The 12,139-nt window shown below is 46.7% G+C and overlaps 1 protein-coding gene across 3 annotated transcripts in view; it reads right to left on the bottom strand.

Annotated features, from left to right (window-relative positions):
* MIB2 (mindbomb E3 ubiquitin protein ligase 2) overlaps nt 1–12,139 on the bottom strand; it is a 39,308-nt gene that overhangs the window by 9,338 nt on the left and 17,831 nt on the right. Inside the window, exons 1-10 of one of the 3 annotated variants that reach the window (XM_017744054.1) lie at nt 10,976–12,096; nt 10,558–10,664; nt 8,675–8,869; nt 7,277–7,419; nt 5,768–5,875; nt 4,578–4,682; nt 3,743–3,905; nt 2,663–2,796; nt 713–861; nt 1–55 (exon numbers count right to left, since the gene is read on the bottom strand). In XM_017744054.1, coding sequence (XP_017599543.1) covers nt 1–55; nt 713–861; nt 2,663–2,796; nt 3,743–3,905; nt 4,578–4,682; nt 5,768–5,875; nt 7,277–7,419; nt 8,675–8,869; nt 10,558–10,664; nt 10,976–11,028 — 1,212 coding nt within the window. In that variant the 5' untranslated portion in view covers nt 11,029–12,096. Of the gene's footprint in view, nt 56–712; nt 862–2,662; nt 2,797–3,742; nt 3,906–4,577; nt 4,683–5,767; nt 5,876–7,276; nt 7,420–8,674; nt 8,870–10,557; nt 10,665–10,975; nt 12,097–12,139 lie in introns of those variants that run through there. The other 2 variants (XM_017744051.1, XM_017744052.1) reach the window with 2 other exon arrangements.

The following is a 12,139-nucleotide window of genomic DNA, read 5'->3' as shown; positions in this document are numbered from 1 at the left end:
CAGGTCTGCACTGGCTCCTTTAGCCAGGAGCACACGGGCAACCTCAGCTTGGTTTCTGGTTTACAAGCAAGGACAAAACCAGATTAGAGTCAATCCTGTGCACACAGTAAATTCTTCCCTCTTGCAAAGCAACAGAACTCAGGTTTTGTATCCTCTCAGCCTCACCCCACTTCTCTTAGTGTTAAAAAAACTCCCACATGCAACAAAACCTTCCTAATTTGTGCTCTCTGCTCTAAAACAACAGGAATTCTCATTCTTATTGATGAATTCTTCCCTGGTAACTGATGATAGAATTCAAAATCTCATCTTGCTCTGGAAAACGCACAAACTTACAGAACCCAACCAAACAAATTGATCTCAATCCACCAAACCACCTCCCTCATCCCCTTGGAAAGCGTTTAATGACTGAAACTTCCTCATCACTTTCTTCTTCTGATTCCCTCTGAAAATTCCTAGCATGGAAACTGAACTAGCTGTGGAGGATGAGAAATCCCTGCGCTAAGAAATCCTGTGGTAGATAGAAATCCTTCTGGAAAGAAGGATGCTGTTGTAGAGAAAGAAATGCTCCTGTGGGCTGAAACTCCAAGGCCAATTCCCAACATCAAAACCAGAGGAAAAGCCTCCACCAGTCACACATCCTTGACACAGAGTGTCCATTTCTATCCAGGATGGAAGTTTTCCATCAGGGATAGCAGGAGGGGAGGTGTCCTACCCAAAGGCTGCGTAGTGCAGCGCCGTGTCCCCCTCGTCGTCCCGCAGGTTGACGTTGGCGTGTGCCTGCAGCAGGGTCTTCACCACCTCCAGGTGCCCCTGGTAAGAGGCAATTTGAAGGGCAGTCCTGCCCTGGTTCTTGGCATCGACCTTTGGGAAGGGCAGAGACACAGAAAATAAGGGATGACCTTGTCCTGTGCTGGGAGCAGAGTGGGAACTGCCCAGAAATCCCACAAAGTCCGTGCCCTGCTGGCTCCTCTCCCTGGCCAGCAGCTCCCAGCTGACCTTGTCCCAAAACATTTTGGAAGGGGAAGGGGACAGCACGTTTAGTGAAGAGGGGAGAAGTGAGAGAACAGAGCTGGAAGCCAGAGCTGTGATTGCACAGCCCTGCTGCCAAATCGCTCTGTGCCTGCAAGCACAACACGCCTTGATATCCCTGCCAACAATTCCCTTCCCGCGAGGGAAATGTGTGAGGAACTCAAATTAGCTTTGCATAAGGCCTTGGAGGTGCCAAGCCCCCACTGTGCTGTGCTGCTGCAGGTACTTCAGTGGGTGCAGTGGCTGCAGGGGAGATCTCAGTGCTCGAGTGCTGCAGTGAGAGTTCTGGAGAATTAAAGGCACTGAAGAACAAGAGGCAAGAGGGAACAAAAAGGCAAAGTAGCTACTGAAACCAGTGGGAGGCTAAGGAGAGGAGAAGGAGGCACAAAACCTCAGCAGACTGGCAAGGAGAACAAGTTAATAATCAAGGTTTTTTCCCTGCAGCTGATTTTATGCAGCAGTCAGAGCAGGAGGGGCAGCACTTCCCTGGATAGGCACAAAATGATGGGCGAGTCCTTTGGGCAAAGAGGAATTAGAGGTCACTGCTGTTCTTCCATCTAGACAAGGCAGACAGTGCTGATAAGCTGGAAAAACCCTGCCAAGCAATTCCAACCTGCTCTAAGTGAACCTCAAATCCAGCCTGCTCTCTGTAAGACTCCAACAGAAATAGCTGATTTATTAATATAAATATTGGAGTAGAAATAGAAGTCTAATAAAAACAACTGATCATATCATGGATTCTTACTCTTGGGACTTTCCTGTCTGGGATCAATTTGAGAATTGCAGTTATTTGTGTCTCCTTCCCATCCCCAGAATCCCCATTAAGTTTATAAATAAAGAACTACAATAAATACCAGACAAATAACCACTAAATCAGCTTCACAGGGGTTCCTTCAGAGCTGATCCTGCTTTTCCTGGGTCGCAGCTCCTCCTGCCAGCCCCACAGACACAGCCCCAACAAAACCTCTTTTTGTTACCAGTGGTTTCCAAGGACACACTGCTGAAAGACTTTGGTGGTTCTTTTTTCCCCCTGTTCCTAAACCCTGAGCCCCTCCCTGAAGGAGGTTTCAGGAGATGTGATGCTGACAGTTTGGCACTCTGCAGGCACAGAAATTGTCCAGCAACAAGTCCAGCCCAGTTCCCTGCTCCAGTCAGACATGAGATAAGACACTGCACAGATCTGGGCAGCTTTTCTCCCTCCTGATTCCAACAATGTGATTTTATAAGGTCCTCTAAGGACAGGCACAGCCAGACACAATCCCTGGCTTCCTTTTCCAGCAGATCCTCTGATATCTGCTCCTGTTTTCATATAGATAAATCCCTCTCCCCCTCATTCTACAGCTGCAGTGGCCATACAGGAAACCTGGGAAAAGCCAGCTTGGGAAAGGTGTTGTAAGGACTTTAGTTCAGATTTAATGCCACAAACTAGAGCCACCAAATACGCACATTTAACTTGTGAATTTAATCCTAAATTGCCACAAAATAATATTCCAACTGATAGGAGATATCACTGAGCCTGAAAAATATCTTATTTTTCTCACATCCTTTTCCCTGCTCGACTACAAAATTTTATGACAGTGTTTTAAAGAGTAGAAACAAAGGAAAAAGAACCATTTTTGTCTTCCAAACTTGCCTTGTCTGGGTATTTCTGGAGGAGCTCCCGGACTTTGGCTGCGTTGTTGAGGGCTGCACAAATGACCAGGCACCCTGCGTGCTCCGACTCCGTCCTCTGGGACAGCAGCTTCTCCAGGACAGTCACCAAAGTACCTGAAAAAGAGAAAAAAATGGACCTGTCACCACACAATTCTCAGTGTTTGAGGGGACAGAGCTGTCACAGCTCCCCAGGCAGAGCAAAGTGAAAAATTTTGCAAGTTCTCCCTCAAGTTTGCAAGTCTGACTTGAGGAAACAGTCAAAGATCCATCTACATCAGGAAAACAAAAAAATCCTGGCACGTCTGTCCTCTCTCCCACATGATCCTGACATCCAGAGGAAATCAGGACGGTCAGGCCACGAAAAAAATGTATGAGCAGATGTGCAAAGCACCCAAAAAATCCACTCCACGCACCATGTGATCCCAAACTCGATTTCAGGGCGGATTAGGCAAAATAATCGTTGATTTCACAACAGTTCCATGCAAGGACCTGGGAATATTTCACAAGCCCTCAAGAATCAGTGTCCTTGTAGAGGAAACAGGATGGAACAGGGAACTGGGACAGGACAAGGATGAGGCAAATACTGAACCTAGGGCAGTGCTGTGGTTAGCAATTCTGAGTCCTAAATTCTGTATTTTCCTGTTAAGACCAGCACTTCCCAGTCCTAAATCCTGTGTTTTCCTGTCAAGGCCAGCTTTCCTTGCCCAGTAAGGCAGAGCTGGGCTTTATTCTGCATTTTCCCATTAATCCCAGCATTTCCCAGTCCTAAATTCTCTATTTTCGTGTTAAGGCCAGCTTTGCTTCCCCAGTGGGGCACAGCTGGGCTTTATTCTATATTTTCCTGTTAAGGCCAGCATTTCAAAATCCTAAATTCTGCATTTTCCCATTAATCCCAGCATTTCCCAGTCCTAAACCCTGCATTTTCCTAAGCTTTGTCTGCCCAGTAAGGCACAGCTGGACTTTAGTTCTCCAGGCAGGGAAGAACATCTGGATTTTAGCACCCTCCAAAGAGCTGGATCCAAGAGCTGCCAGCCCCTGGGGGACCAGACTTGTCCCTCACTTTTGGATTCCTTGGCACTCTCTGTGGTCATCAGGTTGGCCTCCTCCTCCCTCTGGTAGGCTGTCAGGCAGGCAGGGTTGAAGGTCCAGGACTGTCCCCCCACTGACACTCGCAGATCTCCATCCCCATAGACCTTGATCACCTTCCCAATGTGCCCCAGGGTCTGCAAAGAAAAAAAAAAAGGATTTTCTTTTTTCTCCCCCCCCCAAAACTGCAGTTCCCAGACCCAAAGCCAAGGTTTTGGGGTTTGTTTTTATTTTCGCAAAGCTGCAGCTCCCGCTGTGTGAAAAGAAGCACTGGACAAGTGACACACTCGCAGACAGCTCCCACTTCGAGGACACCAGAGGGTTCTCACCAGTTTCTCTCTCACTGGTTTGGCATGGCAGGGTTTTCCCAGACACATGGAAACGGCTGGGGAGGGAGGTGCTGATAAGAACTGATCAAACTGGGACTAGGGATGGTTTCCTCTGGGCTTTAGCTGCTCCTGGAGGACACCTGTATCCCACTTTTTAGCCATACTGGGCTGATCAGACCATTTTTGCACTTCCCTGCCTCATTCCAGAGAATCAGGGAGAGCATAAGAGGATTTTGCTTATGGAAACCTCTCATGTGAGTTGGTGGCAGCCAAATCCTTTTTGAGGGATTCCCCCTTTTCCCGTTTGGGTGCCGTGGACACGACGGCGTCACCGAGAGCCACCAGCACCAGGGGCTGGGCAGGGACTTCCCAGCCGGAATTCTGGGGGGGGGATACAAGCCCATCTCTAAGTGCTCAGGGCTTGGGGGAAGCTCAGGAGGTTACTGGACTGTCCTGGAACTGGAACTGGCGCGCACTCACAGGTGCCATCTCATCTGTCCACTCCCCATGACCAGGTTGGAACCGCTTCACTGTTTCCATATCATCTATCACCCGGACCACATCACCAACCCAAAAGGTGTTGAGCTACAAGAAAAAGAAAGTCATAAGCTTTTGGGGGATGAAGCTACACACACACACACACACACAGAGAAAAAAATAATACTGATCAGCCCCTCCACCCCACTCCCAAAATCCCAACAAACAAGACACCCACTGAGTCAAAAAACAGCATTGCAAAACATAAATGCAGTTAGCAAGAAAGCTGTAACCACTGAGCTGCAAAATAAACACAGACCAATTCTTTTAAGCCAAGTGCACATTTAAGTAGGGAAATAATTTGGAACAGGCAGTTCCCTCACTTCTTTTCCTCCAAATTGTTTGTAATTAATACCAGATAAAGTACAGAAGTTTTCTTGGTCCATCTCCTCGCTACACCTGGCTCGGCACTGCAGATTTTAATTCACTCCAATAAGGAAGTTAAATCTGTTTGTTATTTAAAACAGAAAAGGGAAACCAGGGTTTATCTGTGCTGGTAATTTGCCAGCTGCTCCCTCTGCTCACTGAGCTGGGAGGGGAGCAGTGTCAAAACACACTTTTCAGAGCAGACTAATTTTGTGCAAAACAGTCTGACACTGCATTTTCCACTGGTATTGGGAGTTTTTAGCATTGTGACCTTGCTCAGGTCAGAATTTTATGGTCTTTCAGCAGCTTCTTCTGTACCTAATTATCTCTTTTTCTAATCATCCACATTTCAAAGTCCTCAAACCTCTGGGGAAGGCCAGAGCTGTGAGCTTTGGAAATGCAGCCACAAAATGAGAAGGGCTGGATGAAAGATTCAGAAGAAATCAGAGAGAAGCGAGACAAAGATGCAAAAAAGAACAACGTGGAAACACAAAGCAGAGAAGAACAAAAAAAAATCAAAGGGAAATTATGTGGGAGAAGGTTCATCACAAGGGAAAGGCAGCTGCAGAAGGATGAGGTACTGGAAGCTGAAATTAAGAAACGGAGGTTACCTTAAGGACTTAGAAATGCAAAAAGTTCATAAAATAGGACAACCCTGTTTATAACAGCACGGTGTTCCTTCAGCACCTGCTGGTGACACTCTGAGCCCTAACCCAGCAGGTTCAGTGACCTCCCTGCAGCATTCCCAGGCCAGGCCCAGCACCTACCTTGGTCAGGGCTCCAGGATGGAAAGTCCAGCGGGTCTCACTGTTGAACTGGACCCTCACGTCCCCTCTGTCTGTGATCCTGTGCACGGTCCCTGTCTGGCCAATGAACTTTGGATAGGAGGGGAAAAACAAAGAAAAAGCAAAAAAAAGGAGTGAAAAGCCCCTAAATAAATCATGTTGCTTAATAGTGGGGAAAGAAGGCGTCCAAGGCATAGGTGGCTAAATCACCCAGCATTTCCCATCCACAGTGCTCCCAAACCTGCTCTACATGAGATGCAACCATTGTTTTTCTACAAAAGGAGGGGAAAGGCTCCTCTAAAAGCTCCTCTGAAGGAGCAGCGTATTGGGGGAGGAGGGGGATAGGAATACAGAGTGCAAAAATGCTTGAAAACGTGGCACAAATGGTCCTCCTTCCTTCTGCGTTATAAAATACCAGCAAGGCACAGTCTGGGAGGGGAAAAGGGGCATGGTACAGAAAACAAAATAAAACTGTGTGGTGCAGGGTTCTAGGTCTGCTGTTCTGGCAGGTTCTGAGCAGCTCATGGTTTATAAAGATGTAAAAAATGCCAGTTTCTGAGGTGACAGGAGGTTCCTGTTTCACTGCTATCATCCCTCTCTACCCCTGCATTCCCCAACAACAGGAATTCAGGAGCACAGAGGTTTAACAACCAACAACAGACACAGCAACACCCAAAAACTACAGCTTTGGGGCTGTACTCCTTAGCTGAAATAAAAGGATTCATGGCTCCACTGGTAGCCTTGTTGAAGTTCATCAGAGAATACCAAGTCCCTGCCTGCCAGGCTGAAAAAAAAAACCAAAAAAAGAGGCTCAGTTAGGAAATTTCCAGTTTAAAACTGAAATGGCAGAGTTTGCCTTGACATTTTAAAGCCTGATTTCAAAAAGTCTGCTCACCTGTAGGGCAGGTTGGGCCAGGATATGTATTTAACCTATCTTTTATAGTTTTATAGCATTTATTCATGCTATTCTACAGTAATAGGTGCTATTTCTAGCTTTATTTCCTCCACTCTCTGGGGTTTTTAGGACAACAGGTGACAGCAGACTGATGGCTCTTCAATTTAAAGGGAAGACTAAGCTTCAAAAATACCATATGGGCTGAGAAATTCTTAGCCCTGGTCAGGGACAGAGCCTAGTGCTGACAAAACACATAACTTTCATTACCAGTAATGCACAGCACAAAAGAAGCCAAACAAGGAATGGATCCAGAACTCCAAAGAAAAGATCCATGGCTCATTTAAAAACAAAAAAACCAGCCATTATTATCTTTTTTTTTTTTTTTTCTTCCAAGACTTTTGCAGGGATCCACAAGGCCACTCTCATCCCAACAGAGCCTAAAAATAACTCTGACTCCAGTGTCCTATCACTAAAAATATCTGTATTTGTGATTCAGTCGACTTTAAGGTCACACAAAGATGTTCTGCTAACTTTCTGGGCGGTGCAGAATGAGGGAGAGGCTGGAATTGTATCCAGGGGAGTATCCAGGGACATACCTCGGCCATTTTGGGATTCCAGCCTCCGTGGCCCTCCTGCATCTCGCGCAGGATGTCGATGTCCAGCAGGCACTTCACCTTGTCCCCGTGCTGGAAGGGATGCCTGTCTGTGCTCTCCTTCCTCTGCAGCTCGGCTGGTTTCCCTGGGGACAACAAGGACAGCACCCACAGGCATGCAGGGTGCAGTCACACACCTCAGCTTCGTTACAAGGGTTGAAAATTAACATTAATTGGGGCAGAACGGTGCAAACCCCTTTTCATGCCCTATACACTCTATAGGGCAGCACTATGCAGAGGAATCAGTAGGATTTAACTCTAACTGGATATTAATATGAATTAAACAGAAGCAGCTCTAACAAGACACATTTTGTTCCTCTGCAGAGCGGGGAATGCCTCTCAGGCCCTGGCAGACACCAGGAGCTGTTCTTAGCAATCCACTCACCCACAACTGCTGTTCAGACACACCCACACAGCACCCAAACTTAGTTCTCCCCTCCCCAGGCAGCCACAGAACTCACTCTGAGGAGTGCCTTGCCCTCCTACCCTTCCCATGCAGCCATACCCCTGGAATTAAGCTCCTCATCCAACCCTCCCCTCCCCTCATGCTCTTGCCAAACTGCTCAGGGAGAGAAAAGTCTGAGAAAGACAAATAAAAGTCTGCCTGAAAAGTTTTATCTGAAAAGTCTGATAAAAACCCTGATTCTGCTGCTGTAAACACAAAACCAGACCACTCTGTTTTCCTTCAGGGGAGACAAAGATGGTCCCTGCACCTCATTAAAAAAACAACCCCACAACTAAATTACACCTAGGTAAAAAAAAGCTTCAAGTCCAAAACCACAAGGAGCTTCCTTGGACTTAAGAGGAAAGGTGGATGGCAGCAAGTTGCCAATACAGACTTCACCTTTTCCCATCACTTTTTCTAATTTTTGGCTGTTCCGCTCTCCAAAGTCTCCCTTTGGTCACATTCCCCCCACTGAACACACTTTTGGCTCCACCAGGAAAGTGTTTGTTCTCTAAAAGCACAGTGAACAACAGCTTGTCTGAAGAATTAAAAGCTTTGGATGGACAAACTTGACCAAAGTGAGAAAAGCTGGATTCTCTGTAACAGAGTGGGAATTTCCTGCATTTCCAGCAGAAATTGTGTTCCTTGGGATACAACTGTGGGTAACTGACGGTTTTACCACCAAAAGGCCAAACTATTTCATCAACAACTCTGAGATCAAGCACCATGCTCACACACAAACCAAATTCTCTCAAATGATGCTTATTAACTGGGAACCTCAGAAAATCAGGAGGTGGTTTTATGTCTTCCACGCAAAATGGCTTCAGCGCCAAGGGCTGTGTGAATCACAACTTCTCAACACAGACTTCTCTCAGCAAAGGTTTGTCTCCACCCACCTAATTTTGGGAGATGCTCCTTGTAGTAGAAGCCCCCAGAAGCCTCCACGGTACATTTGAGGTCCACTTTTCCCTTGTGGCCCACCCTGTAAACGTTGGTGGTTCCATCTGCCCAGGTGACGCTGGCAACGCTGCGGCCGGTCTCCACGTCCCAGCCCCGGATATCGACCACGCGGCCGGTCTTACCTTCACCCCCTGAGGGGAAAAGAAGTGAAAATCAGGAAAATTGGATCATGAGACAACTCACTTTGACCAATTAAGAGGGAATCTCTGCGTTAAGTTTGTAGAAACCCAGCGAGATGCTCATTTTGGAATGATTCTGTGGAGAATTCCTGGTGTGCAGGAGCATGGCCTAGTTAGGGAACACACACATGGTGTCATGGCACCACACTGTGGCAAGAAAAAAAACTCAGCAGTGCTGCAAAACCCACCCAGGATCTTTAAATCTCTCCCCAACACCAGCCAGGTGGAGAAACAGCAAATAAAATTTGTTTTCTTCAGAACAGGAGGATGGATGTGTGGAGGTGAAGCTGGATGGGCACTGGGACGTGCTGTCATCCAAGAGACAACACTGAGCCTCATGAAGGCAGTCAGGGCTTGCAGGTTCCCAACCCCACTCTGCTGCCAAGTCACTCTGTGGTGCACTTGGGCAGGTCCCAACACTTCCCCAGGACTTCCCCAAACGGGGACAGCAGCATCTGTCTCACTGAGGAACTTCTGATTGTCTGCAAGTCCTGCAATTTAACAGCTCAAAGGAGCTGAATTCCTCATCTAGCAGCTCATCTGAAAAGCACAATGCAAACATTGGGTTTTGGTGTCAGTTCTATCCATGACACGGCTGTGGATGGACACAGCTCCACCAAAACCATGCTCATGGGAGACCAGCTGAGGGCTGGATTTGGGGTTCCTCTCACTGCTCCTGCTCAGGGAGCTGCTTTCAGGTCACCACCACCAGAAGCAGCACAAGTCTCAGACATGTAAATGCTGCTCTGATCTCAAAAGGATGGATAAGCTGTATTGAGCATAAGCTGCTTTTGCTCTCAGACCCTGCAAGTATCCATGTACTCCACTGAACCCAGAGCTGCAATAAATGGCAGAGTCAACTTTGGAAACCTTTGAACTTCTGACTTAATTCTTAAGGGGCAAAAGGAGCTGTACACATCAGAGTGTGTGTCCAGGGCTCTGGGACAAACGGGCAGGAAAGCTTCCTTAGCCCTGGAGCACCACACAGAAATGCTATCAGTGAACTGGGGACAGGCATTACACCCCAAAAACAGCTTTAAAAAGGCTTTTTTGTCTCACTGCATTTTCAGCCTGAAGGTTTCAATTCCTACAGAAAGCAGCAACCACTCTCCAGGAACCACAGAGTCCTTCATCAGTGCACCATGTGAAACCCTCCTTATAGAGAATTTCTCCTCACTGTTCTCAAAAGTATCCAAACAAGGACATTCCACAGAATTCCAAAAGAAAATGGATACTGTACACAAAGTCAGATAAACCTTCCACTATCAATTAAAGCTTTTTCAGGAAAAGAGGGGTCTTTATTTTCTTGTAACATGGTGTGCATTTACAATTTTACACAAGAACTTCCAGGATGGTTCCCAGAGGTTTTCACATCTATGAAAGGAAAAGCAGCAAAACTTCCTTCCCACACCCTGAATGATGGCACACATTTATGTCAGACATGTGACAAATAATACAAGAAAACAAGGTGTATTTAATGCTCTAAAGAACAGGAACCTGCATCACCTGACCAGCTCCCCTAGAAGCTGCTGCTTAGCACATGGATTTTCAACCAGCAATTTGCAAAAATAAAATATTATATATATATATCTTTTAAAAAATCAAATGGTGTTTTACAGGATATCCCAAAAGCAGCTTACCATCCTGGTTACCCCACTCCCAGTCAGGCCCACGGACCACTTTAGCCCCCTGGAAAGTCCCTTTTAATGTGATGCGAGTCAAATTCTGTCGAGGGCTCACTAGGACCCTGAAAAAACAGAATAAGAGAAAACAAATGAATTTGTTGTTGTTACAGACACTGATAAAGCTCTGTTCCAGCTGAGGGCTGTCACATGAGGACCATCCTTCACTTTAGGGCAGTGGACATTACTAGGGTGGCCCTGCATGGAGGCACTAATGGAGCTCAGCACATTCTATAACCTGAAAAGCAGAGATTAGACCAGCAGTGCTGTGGCTGGACCATTCCCAGTCTGCCACAGACCTTCCCACCTGCCCTGCACCCCACATCCCCAGCACAGACCCCGCTCCAGCTGAAGGAAAAAGGAAAAAGGTACCTACGTGATAGTGAACAGGGGGTCTGATGTCCTGTTAAAGCAGCTCCCAATTCCCATAATGTCACAGCAGCCTCTCTGCTGGCTCTGTGTGTGCTGTCCCCAGGCTGGCACAAAGCCTTCTCATGAGTCACCAAGCCACCAAAACCCACGAGGACCTGCCTGGTTGCTCACCCAGGGTGCAATCCCCTTTTCTAGGTGACTGCAAAAGTGCCCCAATCCATGCCCGTGGAGCCTGACAGGCTCTTGGCAGCTCCCAGCCCAGACAGAGCAACCCAAGTTCAGCAGCTGTTCCCCAGGGCAAGGGGAGGGGAAGCTTCTCGGGGGTAGGGCTGACCTCAGAACACTGTAATTATTTCCCATCTAATACCTCCAGAGGGAAGGTGGAGACTGAGGAGGATAAAAAGCTTATGCTTGAACTTACTGTTTACTTATCCACCAAATGCTTAAGTCTTTTACCTTTCTTAACCTGCTAACAGAGCTCCCACCTGTGGTTTACAACCCCACGTGTTTAAAAAGAGGGAGAGATTATTTATGCCTTGCTCTTATGATCACTGAATGTTCATTACCCAGACTGGAGCTCAAAAGGAGGAAGATGAAGGCCCTGTATTTGGATGGCTGAGATTTTGTCTGGTTTAAGCACTATCAAGGCTGGATATTGTTATGAAAGAAGATAATGACAGTGGAGGGAAAAGCTCAGCTAAAAAGAGACACTGATCAGCATTCATTTTATTGCACTGTGTCAGGCACTACAGACTGGCTTCAAAAACCAGCATGGATTTGGGTACAGCCTCTGAAAGAGCTTAGATGTTCTCACTGTATTTTGTTCAATGCTTTTCTAATAATTTATCAAAGACGTGTTAGCCAAGCCCTGAGACAAAGTGATAAAAATACACTTCTCTCCTATAAACCCTTCTCTCACAAGGGATGGGATTCAATGCAAAGATTCTTAGTGATAGTAAAATAAAGCCCTGAGTTAAGCTTAAGATGTTTAAATAGCAAAATATCCACCACTCATTCTATTCTTGGCATAAGTTCCCTTTTTGGATACTCACACAACAGTAGGCATTCCCCAGCTCAACATTCTCACATTATTAACCTGCCACTTCCTTTGAAATTTGTGGTTGGGGACCAAAAAAACAAAGCTGAGCAGTTCAGAAAGCTGAGCTTG

This window comes from Corvus brachyrhynchos, unplaced genomic scaffold, assembly GCF_000691975.1.
Source record: "Corvus brachyrhynchos isolate BGI_N302 unplaced genomic scaffold, ASM69197v1 scaffold68, whole genome shotgun sequence".
Lineage (NCBI taxonomy): Eukaryota > Metazoa > Chordata > Aves > Passeriformes > Corvidae > Corvus > Corvus brachyrhynchos.
Note: the sequence above shows the minus strand (reverse complement) of the source record. Positions and strands in the feature narration are given on the sequence as shown.